The sequence below is a fragment of the Anneissia japonica genome, unplaced genomic scaffold, assembly GCF_011630105.1.
Source record: "Anneissia japonica isolate Jap-2015-1 unplaced genomic scaffold, ASM1163010v1 scaffold275_len1219475_cov178, whole genome shotgun sequence".
Classification (NCBI taxonomy): domain Eukaryota; kingdom Metazoa; phylum Echinodermata; class Crinoidea; order Comatulida; family Comatulidae; genus Anneissia; species Anneissia japonica.
Genome location: NW_022752912.1, coordinates 686,611 through 706,600, shown reverse-complemented (window position 1 = coordinate 706,600; position 19,990 = coordinate 686,611). Strand labels below are relative to the sequence as shown.

Here is a 19,990-nt window from a genome sequence, read left to right as displayed (position 1 = left end):
GGGGGGGGGGGGGGTGTCACCTCCAGTGCAACATTTCCTACATTTGAATGTTTAGAAGTTGGAATATCTGAGGCTTTACCCATTCTGAGTTTTCAGAAACTTTACTATTTTTTTGTAGCCAAGCCAATGCAACTGTACACCATTAACTTCCATATAGTACAAGGTTTTTATTCAAGCAGCATGTCAGATTCTGTACCATTCTGTGTTTGCTATAACATGTCTTCAAGGGACCTTACTAACATCTTCCCATAATAACACACTTGAAATCTGTGTGTGTGTTGGTACTTGAAATAATTGTTTAGGGTGGCTAAACATTCAATGGCTCTGCTCTTTGTATATTGACCCATTCCTGCTAGTTTGATTTATGAATAGCCAACTTACCTAGGCCATTGAAACACAAAATTTATTCAAAAAAATATGAATATGATAATTTCGTGTTTAAAGTCTCCAACTCGTGGTCATCTCATCGTCATGATTACATTATGCTATATAATTATATATAATTAGTACACTGAAAGATAATCTTTGACTAGTTTCTAAATACAGGTAGTGTATCAATAATGTTTCCATGCACAGAGCCAATATTTTGATAACACCAATGGCACATCCCATTTGAAGGGCTTGATACAGAGTTCATATCAATATGCTTTGAATGCTTTTAAAGTGAAATTTGTTTGCCAATTACTAAATGTATATTTCCAACTACACCATCATTCTTAGTAACTGCCTTTAAACTTACTAACAGCCTAGCGAACACAAAATGTTTGCAAATGCTGTTCTTAGGTATGTCACAAAATAACATTTAAACAATGTTGTAGGAATGTTCAATTATTATGACGTACAGGGAGTTGTTCATACTTAATGATTCTACAAAATAACATTTTTGCACCAAGCTATAATGTTATTATATTACGTTTTTATAACATAATATTGTTAGCTGGGAGTATGAGGATCCTAAGTAAGCACTCTGCATTCCATTCCACTATTTTACCTTGTTATTGATCACATAGATCTTAACTTGTGCACCTCGGAGTAATTTCTTAAGCTGGAAACTTGTAAATCTGTCTATGTCTGATAAAATATAATACTGTCTATACCTCCATAGATAAACTTTCAAAACTCAAGGCATACCTTACGTTAAGTAGGAACCAGATAGGAACATACATAATCGGCAATTCCTAGTGATTCTCACCAAATAAATTTTTTGATAAAATTCTTTTACTCTTGTAGGTTGGTTCTTTTTCCTAAGATAATATGGGTGACCAAGCAGAAGCAGATGAACGAGCCCGCCGACGGGAAGAAAGGAGGAAAAAGAGAATGCAACAGGATCAGGAAGCTCAGCAGTAAGTAATCATGCATATTAAAATGCAAGTAGGTTTTTAGCAAATTTTTTGAGAGAGCAAAGTTTAGGAGGATGTCTTATTTATTGGTCACCTATAGTGAAAGTAATAATCATTGTTGAAGTTCATATTAATCTTTCTAATCATCTTTCAAAAAATTATAGATATTTGTTATCATTGGATTACTCCGGACTTAATTTTGAGTATTCTGTAGATGATGGTATTATTAGAGATAGAATTTTAATCTTTGTTTTTTGGTTTTCTTTGCATTGTTTGTCCATAAATAAGAAGTTACACCTAGCTAGTATAAAGAGAATAACTTATCAGAAGCATAAACATATATTATATCTCAATCATTTCCTTGTTTTTTATGTGATATGCTAATACACTTTTTTTTTTTTATAAGAACCAGTAAAATTTTGCCCAGGCTCAGTGTTCTTATTTTTTGGCCGATTTCAGGCTCAAAATGTTCTTATTTTGTTCTTAGTTTACACACCTTTTAAACAATAAAATATTTAATTGTACGGCAGTATGCACTGTACTGGAATGTAGGTGAAAGTGACCCCGCAAAAAATTGCCCCCAAGTCAGATAGGTACACCTGTACTGTATTATAGAGGGTATTACAGTCACACCTACTGCACATAATGTACAGATATAATATTTTGGTTTTTAAAAATATAAACCTCATTTGAAATTTTACCTTAGCCTCAATTTGTCCTTATTTTGTTCTTAATTTTTAAGCAATTTCAGCCTCAGTGTTCTTATAAAATGTGTTCTTATAAAAAAATAAGGTGTATTACATCAGACCATGCCAATGAATACGGACTACATTATGTAGCCTAGAGGGATACTGTGTCAAACACAATATTCTATCACCATCTTGGTGTGCCACTGAAAATGGCAGTCTAGGGTTAGGCAATTGACCTCCACAGTATGTTAACCATGCAAAGATTGGAATGTAGTCAGGTCTGTATAGATGGACAACAAATGGACAAGATAGCCAGCATTACATGTATGTAGTTACTCCATTTACAGAGTGTCTGCACCTGCTGCCAAACTCAGATTTTGGAGTTTTTGTGTAATATGCGCGAAAACTCCAAAATCAAAGTTTCAAAACTTGTAATCAATCTTTCGATTTCGGAATTTTTGCGTACTACTGTATTAATTAAACAAGAGAGCAAAACTTTTAATCAACCCCCTGATTTTGGAGTTTTTTGTGTACTATTAAAACAAGCTCTCTTGATATAGAAATGAGCAAAACTTTTTGCGTAATAAATGTAAAAACTCCAAAATTGGAGTTTCAAACCTTTAAATCAACCCTCCGATTTTGGAGTTTTTGCGTATACTGTACACTTAAATCCGGTGCAAATACTCGAATTCCAGAAGTTTTGCGTCCTAAAACTTATTACTTATTAAAAGTTTTGCTCTATATAGGGAGACGCAAAACCTCCAAAATTGTAGTATTCGCGTCAGGTGCAGAAACTTCAATTTTTTAGTTTTTTCGCGTTAGTACGCAATAACCCCAAAATCTGAGGTTTGGCGGCAGGCACAAACATTCCGATTTCAGAGCAACTTCTACATCATCTTTGGTTTAAAATTATCTAGACACAGATATTTTAATAAAGATTAAAAGAGTACAATTATTGGCTTATTTACTGATATTTTAAGTTCTGAAAAACCTTAAATTTATTAACGGGAAATTTAATGTAATTAAGGGTCTATGCAAACAATATAGGGGTTGCCATCCCAAAACCAGCATTAGTATCAAAACAAAAAATTTGAATGAGATACAGATTTCTGAATATTTAAAAACTGCGGGAAAAAGGGCATAACTTCTCCTTTTTACACCTTTCCCCCAGGTTTTAAATGTTCAAAAATCTGTATCTCATTCCTGTTCACTAGATATTCGTCAAACAACTTTTTTCTGTCTTACAAAAATCAGTTCTACAACGTATCAAAATTGACTGGAATTGACTAAACAACTATTGCAAAAGCTATGAGTAAAAATATTATAACTTCTATGTACTAAAGAATATAATACTGGCACATTCTATGCTAATATACTCAGTTTAACAATTAGCAAACAGTATGCTGGTTTTGAGATGGCAAGCCTTTACAGTAGAGGAACAGTGTAATTTATTCAGTTAAAACTGGTGAGATATTATTCTCATTCAATTGAAAGTAATTGAAGTAGCTTACTCAAAGCAGGGAGTTCTCTGCCCAAAGTAAACAAAGTTTGACATAGTTGGATATAGACTGCAGTGTATTTTGAATATTACAGCAAGAGATCAAAGGCTATTTAAGATGATGTGGTGAAGGGGTGGTTAAGCTCAGGAAAGTGCAGGGAACTAGCTAGGGAAATGAGGTGATTTTTAAATACTTACAAAGAAAGTTTTCGTTGGGGGAAAGTGCCTGTGCAGGAACACAATCTTTTTTCGGGAAATGCACACCATGCCCCATTTCTCCTCCTTATATATACCACTATGAATTACAGAAGTTCTGGTAATATTTTTTCCGTTTCAAACAATAAAGTTTACTAAAAATCTTTTCTTAATAGTTGGTAATTGAAACCAGTTAAAAATGGTAATGATGTTGTACACTGTAAATTTAATAATAAACTATTAATAGACTATTAATACATTAAAGTAATTTATGCCACCTAGCATAAAATACCGTATTTATTCAAATAAACGACCCGCGGCTTTCATTGTTGAGAAGGGTTTATGAGGGGGGAATTTATTATTTGGTGTAAAATGGATACTGTATTACTCAAATAAATGCTCCTTAATATCACTGATAAATGAAGAACTGGAGCAACGTCCCACAACCAACTCTTTTTTGGACCTTAAAAACAATATCTAAATGATGGGACTTAATTACAATGTGTTATTGAAAGTGATTCTCCTGGAATAGCATGTTATCAGAATGGTTGAGGATGACGTTGCTTCCATTAGCTTTGTTTAGTCATTTAAGGGAGCGTTTATTCCTGAAAAAGGTAAACTCCTACAGGGGAGCGTTTATACAAAGCGTTTATTTGAATATTTTAAGCCAGGCACACACTGTGTCGCTTGACCGTCAGCTGACGAATCTAACCCCGCTCCCTGCAGTTTGTGGCATTCACCATAAGAATCATATTGGCCGATGACCGTCAGGCGCAGTTATAATTGCCCGGCTTTTCGTGGCAGGCTGTATGTTGAATCTCTAATTTTGAACACATTAATACATGTCTTGATGTAAATATCCTGAACTCTCTATACTATGATTGGTCTTTATTTTATAATATGCCAGCATGACTGTTGGAATGATACAGTATTTGACCCCAGTTTATAGGACTATTTTTGGATTGTTATAATTAACATGTTTGATTAACCTTTTGTGTATAATATAAAGTTTTTATTTCTTGCAGATTGTTTCATTGACTGCATGGTGTTTTTTATATGTACGGTTTGATTGTGTTATTAACTGTTTGGTTGCACGTTTGTTGTTATTTTATCTGTGTAGACTTAACAGTAAATCTTTTGAGGACGACATGGAAGCAATGCGTAAACGTAGAGAGGAACGACGACGACAAAGGGAGTTGTACGTGCATGGTTATAATTTACTTTTTACTTTTGTTTATTAACAGTGACAATGTTTTCATTGTGTTTTGTAGCGTAAACTGTGATTGATGGGTGTAAGTTTATTATTATTAAAATATGATTCAAGGAAAAACTATATTATTTTTATAATTTTTGCTATTTAATAATAATTATTTGAATAAACAAAAAAAATTATATTAAATATAAGGGGGAGGGGGGAACAGAAATTGTGAGGGGACGTGGCTGGCTTCCATTTTTATATTGTTGTATCCAATCCACTAAAAATTCATTCTTCCTTTAAAGCTAGTTTATCATCTTCAGTATCTTTGGTGGGTGATGTGAACTATGGCAGTTGTTTGGGTCTCCGGATTATCTCCACCTCAGTAAGGGTGCCAGTGAAGTTGGGGGGAGGGGGATAGTCTTGGGGTGTCAAACATCTATTTATATTAGATTTATTACTCAATGAACATATTGTAATCTTAGCTCCAACCATGGTTTAATGAACATGTTTCGGCTACATTCTGTTTTTTTTAAACAAATTTGTTTCTGTAAATATCTATGTGTTTACTATGCAATCTACAGTAGATCAGAGCATGCCTTCAAATTAATCTACATTGTTTCTTGGATGAGTTAACTGTGTTTTTAATTTGATAATCCTAAAAGACCAAAATTCAGTGAGCAATACTTAAGGAAATTCTTCAAAAAATGAGAGCAATTAATTTAATATTCTTAATCAAGCAAACTGATTGAAAATTCAAAGTTCAACCAACCGATTTCCCAACGAGTTGTCAAAGACCCCAACAGTGGTCTCTTTTTGAGAGGTCAGAGTTCCATGACAGGGGTCCACACCAATCACACATCTATATGCTTGGAAATGGCACTCTCAGAGCATGCTCAGGCTCAGATCACGGTGATTCTTCCCCCTGCCCCCCCCCCCCACTCGACACTCGATGTCTGCTGGTGCCGCCACCATATAAAATATCAAGGTTTATGACTATCACTCACTATTTCTTACAGCTTTCAGTTTTGAGTATCAATTCAATAGAATTATTGTCATTAAGTCTGTATAGTAATGTTACTGAGATACTGGTTTTAAAGTATGCCAGCTATGCCAGGCATGTGGATAGAAAGATCTAGTAAGGGTTGGTCAGGTAGACACTTAAATACAGATGTACGTAGTATGGTAACCATACATGAACGATGGAAATAATTGGGTTAATTGATGAGTCGTTTTGAGGTTCTTTTTAGATAAAATTGAGGAGTTATAAATTTTGTATAATCACATATTTTTATGAGCTACTAGTTTGCTCAGGAAACTTTTCAATTGATGAATTTATCAAATGTTAGACAAATTCCTTTTAAAAGTGATGCATTTGGGTTTCTGGCAAAAAATAATGATTATTTGGGCAATTACAAAGAATAGAAATAGTTATCTATAGAAACAAATTGAACCACTAAAATACAGTGGAATATCCAGAAATTTGAAAAGGTGGGTGGTGAATATATTACATCCACTGAACATAACGCAGCATGCAAAACTACGAATGGAGCATCACGATGGCTATGACTACACCACAAATTGGCTGTTATCCTCTTAAATACTCTTAGGCGAGACATTTTTTATACCTTGTCAATGTTTAGCGAACCCGCTGCCCGCCAATAATGATTTTGACTAAAAACAAAATTTTATTTATCAGCAAATTAGCACACCCGCCGATATTTCTTCCTAATTATAAATTTAAAGCATTTAACCATCCCATTACTACACTGTTTACATTCAACAATAAAATTTTATTTTTATTTTTTCCTCCATCTGCATGTTTTTGGCAAAACCATTTGCTAAATAAGAAAACAAAATTTAAAAATTAAAATTTAATTTAAAATTTAAAATTTTAATTTAATTTTTTTCCCGCTCTCCTCTGACGATCTTTAAAAAGATTAGTTTGCTATAAAACAAAGTATAAAAAAAGTCTCGCATTACATTTCTATTTATTCCCATTAATTTACTATTGGAACTTTCTTCATGTTTGAACAAAAAAAAGGGGGGGGGAGAGGTGAGGGGGAGGAGGTGCTCAGGAACCTCATCAATGATACACCAGTGTAGAGGTGTTTGTTACCATTATTATTATTTGCAAGAATATCTATAAAAAAAAATATTAATTATCATGAATATATTACATTTAAAGAAAATTTAGGAATGATTTTTTAATCAATAACATTTGAAAACAGAAAATGTAATTTTTACTCAAAGGGCAGCAGTAGAGAATGGCCCTACAGATGAGGAACTTGCACGAGAAAGGAGAAAAGAGAGGAGGGCGGCCAGGCAACGTGGAGACGCACCAGAGGAAGAGGTTAGTTATTAAAATTATTATTACAGTAGCTATTGAGTGTATCTAATTTACATCTTTTATGTTGGTCAAGTATATTGGAAAAGTAAATTAAAATCTCAATTTTAAAAGCATTTTGATTCAACTTCCAAACAGGTAACATAAAAAAAAAGAAAATATTTTAAAAGATTAAAAAATGAACCATATAAATTAGTGGGAATCAATTTGCTTTGAAATTGAGAATTTTAATAGGCTATCTTTTGCTGCTGGTAATTCCTTCTTGCAAAATGAATACCGTACTGGTGATTATATCCTCTAATATTTCTGATGTCAGTTAACAGTGTATGTAACTGTACCATGAACAACTGTGACCGCAAAAGTGAAACCATTACCATTACTCCCTGAACAGTCAGTCTTTCTGTATTATTCTATGGGTTAACATTCAATCTAGGAGAGTATAGGGATAAAGGAGAATAGCTGATTGATATGACTTGACAGCTGGCAAAATATACATAGCCAGAGATAGCAGGCCAGTGCATTGGAAGAATGTTGCAGACCTAGATGTTGTTACAGACCTACTATAGGCCTGTGACAAAGTCACTGCAAATATGTGCACTGTTTAGCAAGGGTCTCCAGTGATCATTAACATAATTTGTCACTTAATGCCAAGGCTATGATTTCAGTTATACCTGAGCTTACTTCATCAATGGTTGTAGATGGTCACAACATAGATGACTTATTTAATACTATTTAAAAATGAATAATAACAATAAATAATAAGTTTATATTTTTGTTAATGAAAATCCAATAATTCTATTTTAATACCTATATTTTATAATAATGTATATTAATGTTAACTGATGAATGTTTCATTTCTTATTTAGTTAATCTATATATGTTGGATACCATATAATAATTTTATTAAAAAGTAAATAATTATATTCTATTGATATAACAATTTAATTAGAGATCCCTAATTTTATTTAAAATAATATAAAATTGTTAATTTTATACAGTATATTGATAATCAATCAATTATTTGTTTGTTTATTAATTGTTTTATTAAAAAGTAAATAATTATATTCTATTGATATAACAATTTAATTAGAGATCCCTAATTTTATTTAAAATAATATAAAATTGTTAATTTTATACAGTATATTGATAATCAATCAATTATTTAAATATATACACACACAATATAAACCAAAGGGACTTGAGAGATTAGTCAATATGAGCACAATTAAATTGAAGTACTGTAGTGACATATATATTGGTAAATCACCATACTTGTAGTAGCCCCTCCTTGCCTCATCACCATCCATCTGTTTGCTGTTAATCAGCCATACATTTTAAATCCCATCAGTCAGATAAAATGTACTTGGTTTCTGTGACCCAACCTATGACTTTACAAGTGTTTGAAATGTGAACCACTGGCCAGGCACTTCAGTTGGCTAGACATCTAAATGTTAAATCATTTAAAACAAAAATACAGTAACTCTGAACATGGAGGTATATACTTCCATGCTCTGAACTAATCTCTTTGTTTTATTTAAAACTGTGGATCCTGTGGTTAAATAATTTGTTACTATAGTAAATGTATCTTTATTAGGATGCAACCATATAGCTCCATAATGCAACTGTGATATTTATATTGTATATTTTTTATTAAATTTTAAATACAGGTTTTCAAGTTTTTCACTTTTTATCCAATTTGTTTTCTATAAAATTTGTGCATGATTTCCTATCACATTTATATTTTCTTCTTTACTATTGGTAAACTATATTCCGGTTTGCCATCTGTTTAGTCAACATACGTATCCCGCCGCCGCAGACGAGAGGAAAGAGAGGAAAACAACAATGAAGCTGCGAAAGAAGCGGAGGTAACAGTCCAGGAGCTCGCCTAATCCTATGGTGGTAGCCTTCTGCTTTCATGTTGTCTTGCAAGCTGCTTTCTTAGCCTACGCCGTGCATTAAACTAACAACTAACTACACAGCTATCCTTATGTCTTCAGGCATAATTTCCACAGTATAGTCTTAATAGTCCTATCACTGTTTTCAGAAATTATCATCCTAACAGACAACCGAAAAGAAATCAATGCTTATGTTTATATTTAGTTCTATTTCCAACAGGATTTTTTCCTTTTTTGCTTTAAATTTTCATTTTTGATTATTTTTTTCTGGAAATTAGTTTACATTTTTTTCGATTACAAATATTATAGCTCAGTGAGTAAAATGAAGATGAAACGTTGGGGAAAAAAAAAACACAATTGATAAAAAAACAATTTGAAATTACTGTATGTAATTCCCAGAAAAGAAAAACAATTCAATTGAAATAACACTATAACAGGCCAATTTGCCAATATTAAAGTGGTAAATGTATGGAAAAATATGCAAATTTAAGTTATGTAAATGAGAATGATGATTTACTGAAGAACAGACTGTTATTTTAAGTTAAGCTCTGTCAAATCACTATCAAATTTTCTTTGACAATAAACTGTTGTATGCCCATACTTGGTCATGATGTGTCTATATATGGTCATGATGTGTCTATATATGGTCATGATGTGATGTCAACATGAACATATTTGGGCATATCGCATGTCTTTGTCAAATAAAATTTGGAAGTCTAGACGGCTTAATACCTCACCATTTGAAAATACCAGCTCAATTCAACCACTCCTAAAAACAATAATATGGAAAAGTACGCCAAATGAAGGCATTTAAATTGGAAAAGCAATTGATACTAAAATTGATTTCAAAGGAAAAACAGCTGTAATAGTTGTATATTTATGTATTAACGTCTATCATTATTTATCAAATCAACGTATGCTTTTCACGTCATATTTTTGTGTAATGATATCTGTTACTCTTTCATTTTCATTCATGTTATCTCTTTCTTTCTACCTTAACTTCTTTGTTCTTTCCTCTCTATTTTCTTGCTGATAAAATCATCTGAGTTTCATGTCTAGAATATGTTGTTTTTCTTCCAACATAATCAGTGCTACAAGGAAGTATATTATTTAATGTATTTAACTGATTACAACTATTTTAAATATGCTGGCTGAATGTCAGCCACTGGCACCCCTGGCTTCGATACAACTTGTTTACATTCGTATTTACATGGCTACATAACATTATTTGGAAGATGGCCAACTTGTAAAATAGGTCAGCTGTCAGAAAAATCAATAAATCATTACAAACCGATAAAAAATATAGAAGACATATGAACTGTGTTACTTTGTATTCCTCTAGAATTATATATTTTTTATTTATAACATATTATTTCTCATTAATCCTCTATAAAAAAAGATATTTTTTAACTATTCAATATATAACTTAGAAGTAGAGCCTTAGCAATACTCATCAAAAATTTCGTTTGGTTTACTTATATTAACTTATTGTATAAAAAACAAATTATTAAATTATTAGTATAGTATTGTAATAGTAATATTAATCATAATTAATATATTTTTAAGCTTTGATAATCATGAAATATATTATGAAATATATATTGGATCAGCTCCTAAAAGGGCCAATATTTCATGTTTTTTATTTCTATATAATAGTTTCTATTACAATCATTATCTGTTTTTTGTGAAAATATCTAACACTTTATATCAAGTATTTATTTTATTATTTGTTTATGTTTTTTTTATTTAATATTATCATTCATGTTTGACAAAAATTTAATACTAAATTATATGAGCTATAACATTATAGTTATTTTTTTATACTTTTGTTTACATATAGAATCATTTGTCTCCTTACTTTAGGGGAGCATTAGTACTCAATTATATTGGTTAGTTGTACGATTTTTTAGTGGCTGTTATGAATATTCATGAGCATAGTTAACTTATTATGCGTAGTTTCAGCGAATGAAAGTAGCTGCCACCTTGTCAGGAGAATGACAATAAACAAAATGCAACATATGCACAAATGCCAGTTACCTAGATTAGATATTTTAGCAAATGAGGTATTCAAAATATATTCAATCATCACTTGCAAATTTTTTCTTGAATTTCCTGTTAACCTGAAGCCCAAAGCAGAAGAAACGCCCAAGATAGAAACACAGGAGCAAGAGGTGGTGGAAAATGGCGAGGCAACTGCAGAGGAGACAATGAGTAACCAGGTGGAGGTGGAGGAGGTACCAGTTAACGATGTTCCCATCACTTGATCCTATCACTTTCGCACCTGCTTGTGTCACCTATCACCCTTCACCTTTAGCTTACGTTTCACCCCCTCATTTCTATCTCTCTCACTACTATTCATTTTGATGATAACAAATTAACAATCAGGAGGAGGTATCATTATAGAGGTCTATTCCTTCGCCAATAAAAAAAAATCATTAATTTCCTTCACCTAGATATAACAAAAGTTTTTTCTTTACTGTAACATTATTGTGTAGTCTATTTTTAGTGAACCCATTTGTGTACATTTAGTTTAGCCATGGTGTAGCTGTTAAGATCATAAATCACCAAGTATTTTAAATTACAATCAATAGGGATAATAATTAGGGGTCTTCTTAAATTAAATGAAAATGTGATGCTTTATAAACTATGTCTCATTGTGAGGAATGCAGATATTTATAGTCCTGGGATTTGGACCTAGAAACCTTGGAATGGATGGCAAGCATCTTACCAACCAAGCCATATCTCCACTACGATAGACCTATAGATAGTCATATCTAGTACCATTATAGTCTAGATATTTCTGGAATAAACAGATGGATACAAAAGTAGGTGTAAATATATACATAGTACGCTAGACTGAATGACATATGTACTTCAAGCAACAGCCAGTTTGGATCCCTCCAAATGCTCTGTCTGTAAATGGTCGTTTGAAGCAATTATTTGACCCAGAAGACATCCAGTGGATACTATCTATTCACTCAGTCTGGAATGTGGAGATGTACATATTTCTGTCAGTGGAATGTGTAGCGTTAGCCAATCAGTAACTCCTGTGTAGCAACCATAGGCCTATACCGTAACACACCTCTTAATATTGTGTCCTACTTATCTAATATTTTATAGGAATTTGGGCATAAACATGTACCAAGGTTTCCTTGGTATAATTTCATCTTCATTATAAGAACACCCACCCCCCACTCACCCCCTCACCCACCAATCCTAGTATAGTTCAGTAACTTCAGTAGCAAAATGCCCAACTCTAGTTTCATAGAAAACCGAAAGGTCCACTGATTAATCTCAGATAAGATAGTATAATACATACTCCAAGTATCGAAATGCACGCTATCGTGTCGGGATTCAATATTTTGATATTATGTCATCATCAGGAATGAAAATAGGTTTTGCAATAAATTATGTGAGTCTTTAATATAATATGAAAAAAAATTATACAAATATGAAATAACTTGCATTGCACCCACTACTATTTACAGGGACGTACCGTTGGGGGGGGGGGGGGGGGTCGATGGGTGCGGTCGACCCCCCCCTTTTAAAGAAAGTGCCCTTTAAATATGCTCGCTTCACTCACAAATAACGCACCCCGCGAATTCTGAAAGCTTTGCTAAATTGCTCCGAGTTCAGCTTGCCCCCCTGTGCTTTCGTTTCGACCCCCCTTAGATTTTTCAGCGTACACCTCTGATTTACCTACATTCTAATCTCCATGTACAAGCTCGACCCAATTTTGTGTTCTAGGGGTGGATTTATACTGAAATCAAGGAACTAGGGTACAATGTAACATATACTGGAAATATAATTATAAGACAAGTCAGTATTTAATACATCTTCCGTTCTCTACCACAGCAATAATTTATCTTTGACCAACATAACAGCATCATCTTTCCATCTGTAGTCCTTTCATCATCCCAAATCATTTGGTGTAATGATGTAAATTACATTATTTCATTAATCTTGTATTTCTAACTCTTCAGGATGCACATTTTTCCAACCATGCTGGACCAAGTGGATGGATGGATGCATTACTTACTTTACAAAAATCATGCACTTTCAATATATATCTTTTTCATATTTTTAATGTGTTTGCCAAGTTAGGGCTGGAAGTTTAGACAGTTTTACAAATTTCCTGAAATACTGTATTAGCAAAATCAGTTTCAAAAATACCCAATATCTATGCAATCTGATTGATTACAGAAAATCGTAGTATAGAATTGAATTGTATAAAAAAAGTGACACACCACCATATTCAATATAAAAGTAAAAACACCAAAAAATGTTAAATTTGTTAGCGACTGAACAAATGATAGTTATATCTGGATAAACAAACCTAATTATCATCATATCTGGATAAACAAACCTGATTATCATCATATCTGGATAAACAAACCTGATTATCATCATAATTGGGTAAACAAACCTTGGAAGCCTTGACTTAGTAATCATTTTGTGTACAACATTTGTTTTTTATTTTTAATATTTTATTATTTATTTCAACATTTACTAGTACTAATTAGAAACTTAGATTTTACTAATGGGTTACTTTTATCTTGTTGCAGCCAGCAGTAAATGGGATTGTTGTAAGTATGCATGTTTTTACTTAAGTAGTTTAGAGTTAGTTGATCAAATTATCTTAATTATCATGATTAATTACTTTATATTGACAAAAGTTGTTTACTGATCTGTAGGAGGATGACACTCAGAAGCATCAGGAGGAAGAAGAACGCCAACGACAGGAGGAACAACAACGTCAAGAAGAGGAAAGGCAACGCCAAACTGAAGAGGAGGAGAGGCGACGCCAGGCTGAAGAGGAGGAGAGACAACGGCAGGCAGAGGAGGAGGAAAGGCGAAGGCAAGCGGCAGCAGAAGAGCAAGAACGAAAGAGGCAACAGGTAAGAAAGATTTTGACTATGGTAGTATTAGTAGTGATTATGTAATAATGTGATGGTGATAGTTAAGGTGATGATCATATGTTGTTGATATTGATAAGTGATGGTGATGATGCACAAACAATGATAAAGATAACATCAATGATAATTATAAATACTTACACTGTTTATGCAATGATACAATAGTACTGTAATTGATATTATAATAACATTAAATGAAATCTCATTACAGTAATTATTCTTGTCAATATTAGAGATATTTTTTCTGAATTAGGGCCTACTGACTTGTTTTTTCTGAAAAAGTATTGTAACAGCCAACATCTAATGGCCCTCATGACAAAATATTATAAAATGTATTTATTAAATACTTTCAGAAACAAGCAGAAGAGGAACGGAAGCGAAAGGAGGCCGAGGCAAAGAAAGCAGAGGCAAAGAAAGCTGAGGCAAAGAAAGCTGAGGAAGAAAGTAAAAAAGAAGTAAGGAGACTTATGTTATTTTAACACTATTTAAGTTGTATGATGATGTCATCACACCCATATATGGGCAAAGGTAATATCTGGAAAATACTGAATTGCTTATATACTGTACTGTAGTACTCATAAGGATCAACTATAATATTAATACTATATATATATAAACACAGTTCACAACAAAAAACACTTAATTTAAAGATATATGAATTTAAGTATACGAATGAAAGGAATAATATTATTTCTGAATCATAATTTGGGAGAGAAATTTTTCTAGTCCATGATTATATTTTGAAAGCTAAAAAGTTGCATAAATATAGTTACAAAAAATGTATTTTAAATATTAAATTTTATTGTTATTTTAGCCCACCACAGTCAGTGTTTGTGATATTATGTAATTAAATGTATTACAATATGAATAATACACGTCACTAACATCATTACTGTACTATTATGAATCTTTTTTCAGCCAACAGAAAAAAAGGCAGCAGCACCCAAAAAGAAATCAAGTCTTTTAGGAAAACTGGGTGGAGGCAAGAAGAAGGGCGGACTCAAGGTAGGTCTCATTTTAATAGATCTGTGAAGTTCAAAAAATTACAGGCAGTTCAACATTTTGTGCCTATGGCTAAAAAAGTGTATACTCTAAAATGAGTGCCCAAAGGTAACCTTCCAGATCCACTTTTAATGGTGTCTGCCTCTACAGGGTCTTCTTGAGTCTAAATAATTTTCACTTTGTGGTGTGTCTGCAGTATCTATCCCTTAAGAATCTACATTTGCGGAATTTCTACCTAATTTTACTAGAGACAAATATAAACTAGTTTCAAAAGATTTTAATAAAAACTTCTGTTTTTCCAAAGGCTATGTTGTTGAACAAAGCAAAACAGGACTTGAAGAAAGAGGCGGCTGAAAAAGAACAGGCAAAATTAAACTATATAGCTTCAAATGTCACCCCAATACAAACAGAAGGTTTGACTGAGGATGAGCTAATGGATTTGTGCAAATCTTTGTATCAGGACATTCTTAAAGTTGAAGGAGATATATTTGATATCGAAATTCTCATCCGTAGACAAGATTGGGAGGTAGAGTATAGTTATTCATTATTGTGATCTGCAGTGTTTTGTAACCAGACTGAGAAATATAACTTGTTTACTCATGGAAAATTGAATTTAAGCTCTGTCCACACTGTCAAATTTGATGTGACAAATAAATGTGACATGCACATATTTTGGTGTATTATGACATCATGCCCACATATGGGCACATCATACAAGTTTGCCAGACTAAGAAAAGTAACTTGTTAACTTTTGGGGAGTTCACTTTAAGCTCTGGCCACACTGTCAAATTTGATGTGACAAATAAATGTGACATGCACATATTTTGAGTGTAATATGACAACATCCTGCTCATATATGGGCATATCATACAAGTTTGCCAGACTGAGAAAAGTAACTTCTTAAGTGGGGGGGAGTTTACTTTAAGCTCTGGCCACACTGTCAAATTTGATGTGACAAATAAATGTGACATGCTGTAATATGATGACATCATGCCCATATATGGGCACATAAAATTTGATACAGTATCATGAACAAAGCTTTATAGGGAATTCTGACAACTGCCAAACTTTGAATATAAATTAAACTCTACTGATACAGTATTTCAAAGACAATTAATAATGATTAGCTTTTAACTAAAACATTTTATGCCCATAACTCCATTTTTTGTGCTTGTTTTTTAGATTGCTGAACTGCAAGGCCAAGCCAATGAAGCAAAAGGAAAATTGTGAGTTTGTTATTATTAATTATTTTTTGAAACATATACGTTCTTATATACCAACCATCCAGTGTAATGCCTCTCTTGACCCTTAAACTTTGAAAAATATATTAAGGGATGGTCGCAGAATTTGTTTGGGTATAAACCCTACATCTTGCTTTTAGGAACACAACATTGAAAAAAAAATTGAACATTTATTTATAATCCCTTGCCATCAGTGATATTAATGTGTGGTTGAGATAATGAACTGCTGTATGCCAGAGTCAGTACTTTGATGTGGATATCCCCTATATTTTATGTGGCGGCACCACGATGGAGAAATGTAATTATGCTCAATAAAAATATTAACAGCAGATTTTGTAACTTTGATATATGTATTTGTACTTTGACAGCATTAAACCAAAACTGAAAAAGGTTGAAAAGCAACAACAAAAGCAACAACAAGAAAGCCAAAATGATCAAATGAGAAGTGGAATCCTGTCCTTGAAACATACAGGACCAGCCTTGTAATCAACAGATGATCAGCTCAAAATGAAGTAAGTTTATCCTTTCAAAAACTGCTAAAACTACAACAAAAAATGTTTATTTAATTAGGCTACAAAATATTAATTTGCTCATGCACAGTGACATTTTGGAAATCAGTATCGGTCAATCAGTTCTATATTTACTTGCCTAACCATTACTCATCTCAGACATTGGTTGGTAATATTTTAACAACTAGAATACATAGCCAGGTATTGTATTTATTATTTAAAGCTTGAAAAGTGGCCTTTAAAAAAGTATTTTGGGCACCTTCTTGGTTAAAATGATCTTATCAAAATAGAGTAATGGCAAAAAGGTAAAAAGAAAAAAACCGACTATATTTTTGAAATTTTGTGTCAGTCAGGCTTAAGCAACGCAGAGGGTTTCTTTGTCCTCAAGTTTAGAGTTCAAGCAAGCCATAAATGATATAAATATCCAGAATTTATACTTTATGGTGTAGATACCATTTCTATTGGTAATATGCTATAGTTCTTAACTGCATTATATACATTGATCTTAGTTCGGTATACTGCATTACAGACTCGTTCGAGATTTCAAAGTAGGAGGATATATAAACTTTTTTTTTTTTTGTTTACTCTTTTTCAGGTGACAAGACAGATTCCAAAAATACTTTAGGGCAGATGCTGGCATATTTTTATCGTAACATCAATCAAAGTCCAGCCGTGCTCATCGTTGCGCAGTTAGGCACGTATCTTTAAGATATCGGACTGATGAACACTTATTATATCAAAGTGGGTACAAGAGTAGAATAGGCTCTTTAATATTAGTCAAAGTATAAATAAAAACTAATAGATTCTGCCTCTTTTTTTATGATTTTCAACAAAAAAATGTTATTACTGAATATCAATCGGTGCAAGATTTATAGCAAGCTTTGGGTCCTTATGTGGTTCCACATGATTCAATAATAGTATTGTAGATAGGTGCAGTGTTATAATATGGTTTGAATACAAAAATGCAGAATAAACTCCAGGCTAATATTTTTTACCTGTTTAAGCAGGAAACAAACTGTACTTGACCAGATCACCGTAGAGGCTATGCCATACATTTGTTGTGTAAGGTTTAGTTTGTTTATGAAAAGTTTTTTAAATACATCTTTTTTTTTCTCCTAAAATGGATATTTTTTTAGAAATAAAAATTCAAATACTTTATTTAAAAGTGAGATGTGAACATGTTTTAAGTATTTTAAATTTCAAGATTAAATTACCAGAATTTGAGAAAAATTAATATGAATTTAGTTACATTTATACAATTAGTGTTATTCTCATCAGAATTCTTTGGTAATTATAAATTAACTTTAGAAATTTAAATGGGAAAAGCATGGGTGTAAAGATGTTTGGTGTTACTTTACCAAATTTAGATATGAAATTATAATAACTGTACAAAAAAACTGACTCCATCCTGTTTGTAATTCCTGATGTATTGGGGGTCAAATTAGTTTTATCGGTTGTTGGTGAAAAGCAATTTTATAGATAGTATTACATCCCTTGCACATGTATTTAAAACAATTGCAAATATCTTGGTACTGTAGGAGATGTGAAGTATTAAGTAGATTATCCCCATGACTAATCCCAAGCTAATCCAAGTAAGTATAATCCAATACATCCTTAAAATATGTACATTCAATTCAAAGGAAAGTTGCTGCCCCGGCTCTGTTTTGAAGTATGTGCTCAAAGAAATAGGCGCATCAAAGCAGTACATAAAATAATTATTTGAAATGTAAACAAGATAATTACAGCAACTTTCCTTTTGTTGACTTTAATCATTAGTAGAAAAGCAAGTACTGCTTCAAGTATTGTATTGATAATTGCCAAGTAGATATCAAAACTAAGTTCTATAAGCTTGAGGTGCTAATTACATATTTTCTTTATGGTTTTTGTTTAGAAGATAATAAATGTCTTTTGTTTTCTTTTTAAAGTTTTTAAATTTCTATGTTGCCTTGTGGTAATAGTCTTTCGTATAAATATAAATTAAAATTGTTTAATGTGAAGGATCTGAAGGAAAATGCATGAGACAGTGGCTCATAATAATTTCATTTTCTGTTGTAAAAAAACTTGAAAAATCCCCAAAAATATACTTAGATACCAATTCGTTGTTTGTGCCTAACTGTGTAGGTAGAAGTAAAAAACAACTTTTTTGAGAAAGTTATATAACATTGTACAGTGTTGAGAAAGTTAATGCATGCATTGTAGTTTATATTTTACATTTTTATAGATTACAGTACAGTATAGTAAAAAAATTGTATCACAAATTGTGAAATGGACATCAATAATGAAAACTCGTAATACAGTAGTACATATTCTCTATGCATTATTTTGATTATCAATATTTATTTATCAAAACATTTCTTATAAATTTGATTTTCAAAAAATCTACAATGCAAGTGAATGTGGCCTTGACCTGCCGTCTGGGCCTGGGATGCACCTCAGTTCCTGGGTGATCGCTATCATGCCCAAGATATGACAGGTGGGGTAAACCAGAGATATCTTTATGAGTAAATAAAGGTGTAAAAAACTTACAAGATTCCTTGCTGTTAATTACTGAACCAGCAACTGAAACTTGTACTGTACAGGTATTCCTCTACTTATTTTCCCATTTAATTGATCTCTGATTTTGTTCCCCAAGTTGTTTTGAGAGCTTTTTTCAGTGTTAACTTCAGACTCATCAAAGTTGTCATAGTATCTGCCTATTCTTTCACTGAGTACTATGTATAAACTGACACAACTGGACTGGTTTGAACAATAAATTCTGCTTTAATAGATGTAATAAATGTAATAATTATTGTCTCACTACCAAGCCTGCTGCTTGATAAATCTTTCATACTCATCCAAACTTATACCCTATTCAGACTACACTCTGTTGCGATCGGTTGCGATGTAATCGGTTGTAATCCAAAACTGATTACTCCCGATCGCAATCAACGAACGCATTCAGATCAACACAAACTTTACATTCTAGGGCCTAGGCCTCCGGTGGCTAGGCCTATGTTGACTGACCTCAGCCAAACAGTGCCTGTAGAATTCGTTGTGATTCGTTGCGATCGGATTCCGTGGTAATCGGGAGTAATAAAGATTGTAGCACCCAATCGCAACGGGTAACAATTGCGATATCGATTACATATCGACTACTATTGGTGAGCTTTTACACACGATTTTA

General features: G+C 32.5%; 1 protein-coding gene and 1 long non-coding RNA gene across 7 annotated transcripts in view; one reads left to right on the top strand and one right to left on the bottom strand.

The window, feature by feature from the left end:
• LOC117122419 (troponin I-like) overlaps positions 1-19,604 on the top strand; it is a 25,269-nt gene extending 5,665 nt beyond the window's left edge. Inside the window, exons 2-14 of one of the 6 annotated variants that reach the window (XM_033267975.1) lie at positions 1,231-1,343; positions 4,843-4,920; positions 7,171-7,270; positions 9,055-9,129; positions 11,286-11,393; positions 13,725-13,745; positions 13,854-14,057; positions 14,429-14,530; positions 14,994-15,080; positions 15,382-15,603; positions 16,260-16,303; positions 16,687-16,830; positions 17,423-19,604. In XM_033267975.1, the coding sequence (XP_033123866.1) occupies positions 1,255-1,343; positions 4,843-4,920; positions 7,171-7,270; positions 9,055-9,129; positions 11,286-11,393; positions 13,725-13,745; positions 13,854-14,057; positions 14,429-14,530; positions 14,994-15,080; positions 15,382-15,603; positions 16,260-16,303; positions 16,687-16,804 (1,248 nt within the window). In that variant the 5' untranslated portion in view covers positions 1,231-1,254 and the 3' untranslated portion in view covers positions 16,805-16,830; positions 17,423-19,604. The remainder of the gene's footprint in view (positions 1-1,230; positions 1,344-4,842; positions 4,921-7,170; positions 7,271-9,054; positions 9,130-11,285; positions 11,394-13,724; positions 13,746-13,853; positions 14,058-14,428; positions 14,531-14,993; positions 15,081-15,381; positions 15,604-16,259; positions 16,304-16,686; positions 16,831-17,422) is intronic. The other 5 variants (XM_033267976.1, XM_033267977.1, XM_033267978.1 and 2 more) reach the window with 5 other exon arrangements.
• LOC117122421 lies at positions 12,054-13,634 on the bottom strand. Its single transcript, XR_004447712.1, has 2 exons — positions 13,586-13,634; positions 12,054-13,555 (listed from the first exon to the last, which is right to left on the bottom strand). It is a non-coding gene; the product is annotated as an uncharacterized LOC117122421 (long non-coding RNA).
• Positions 19,605-19,990: the final 386 nt, after the last annotated feature.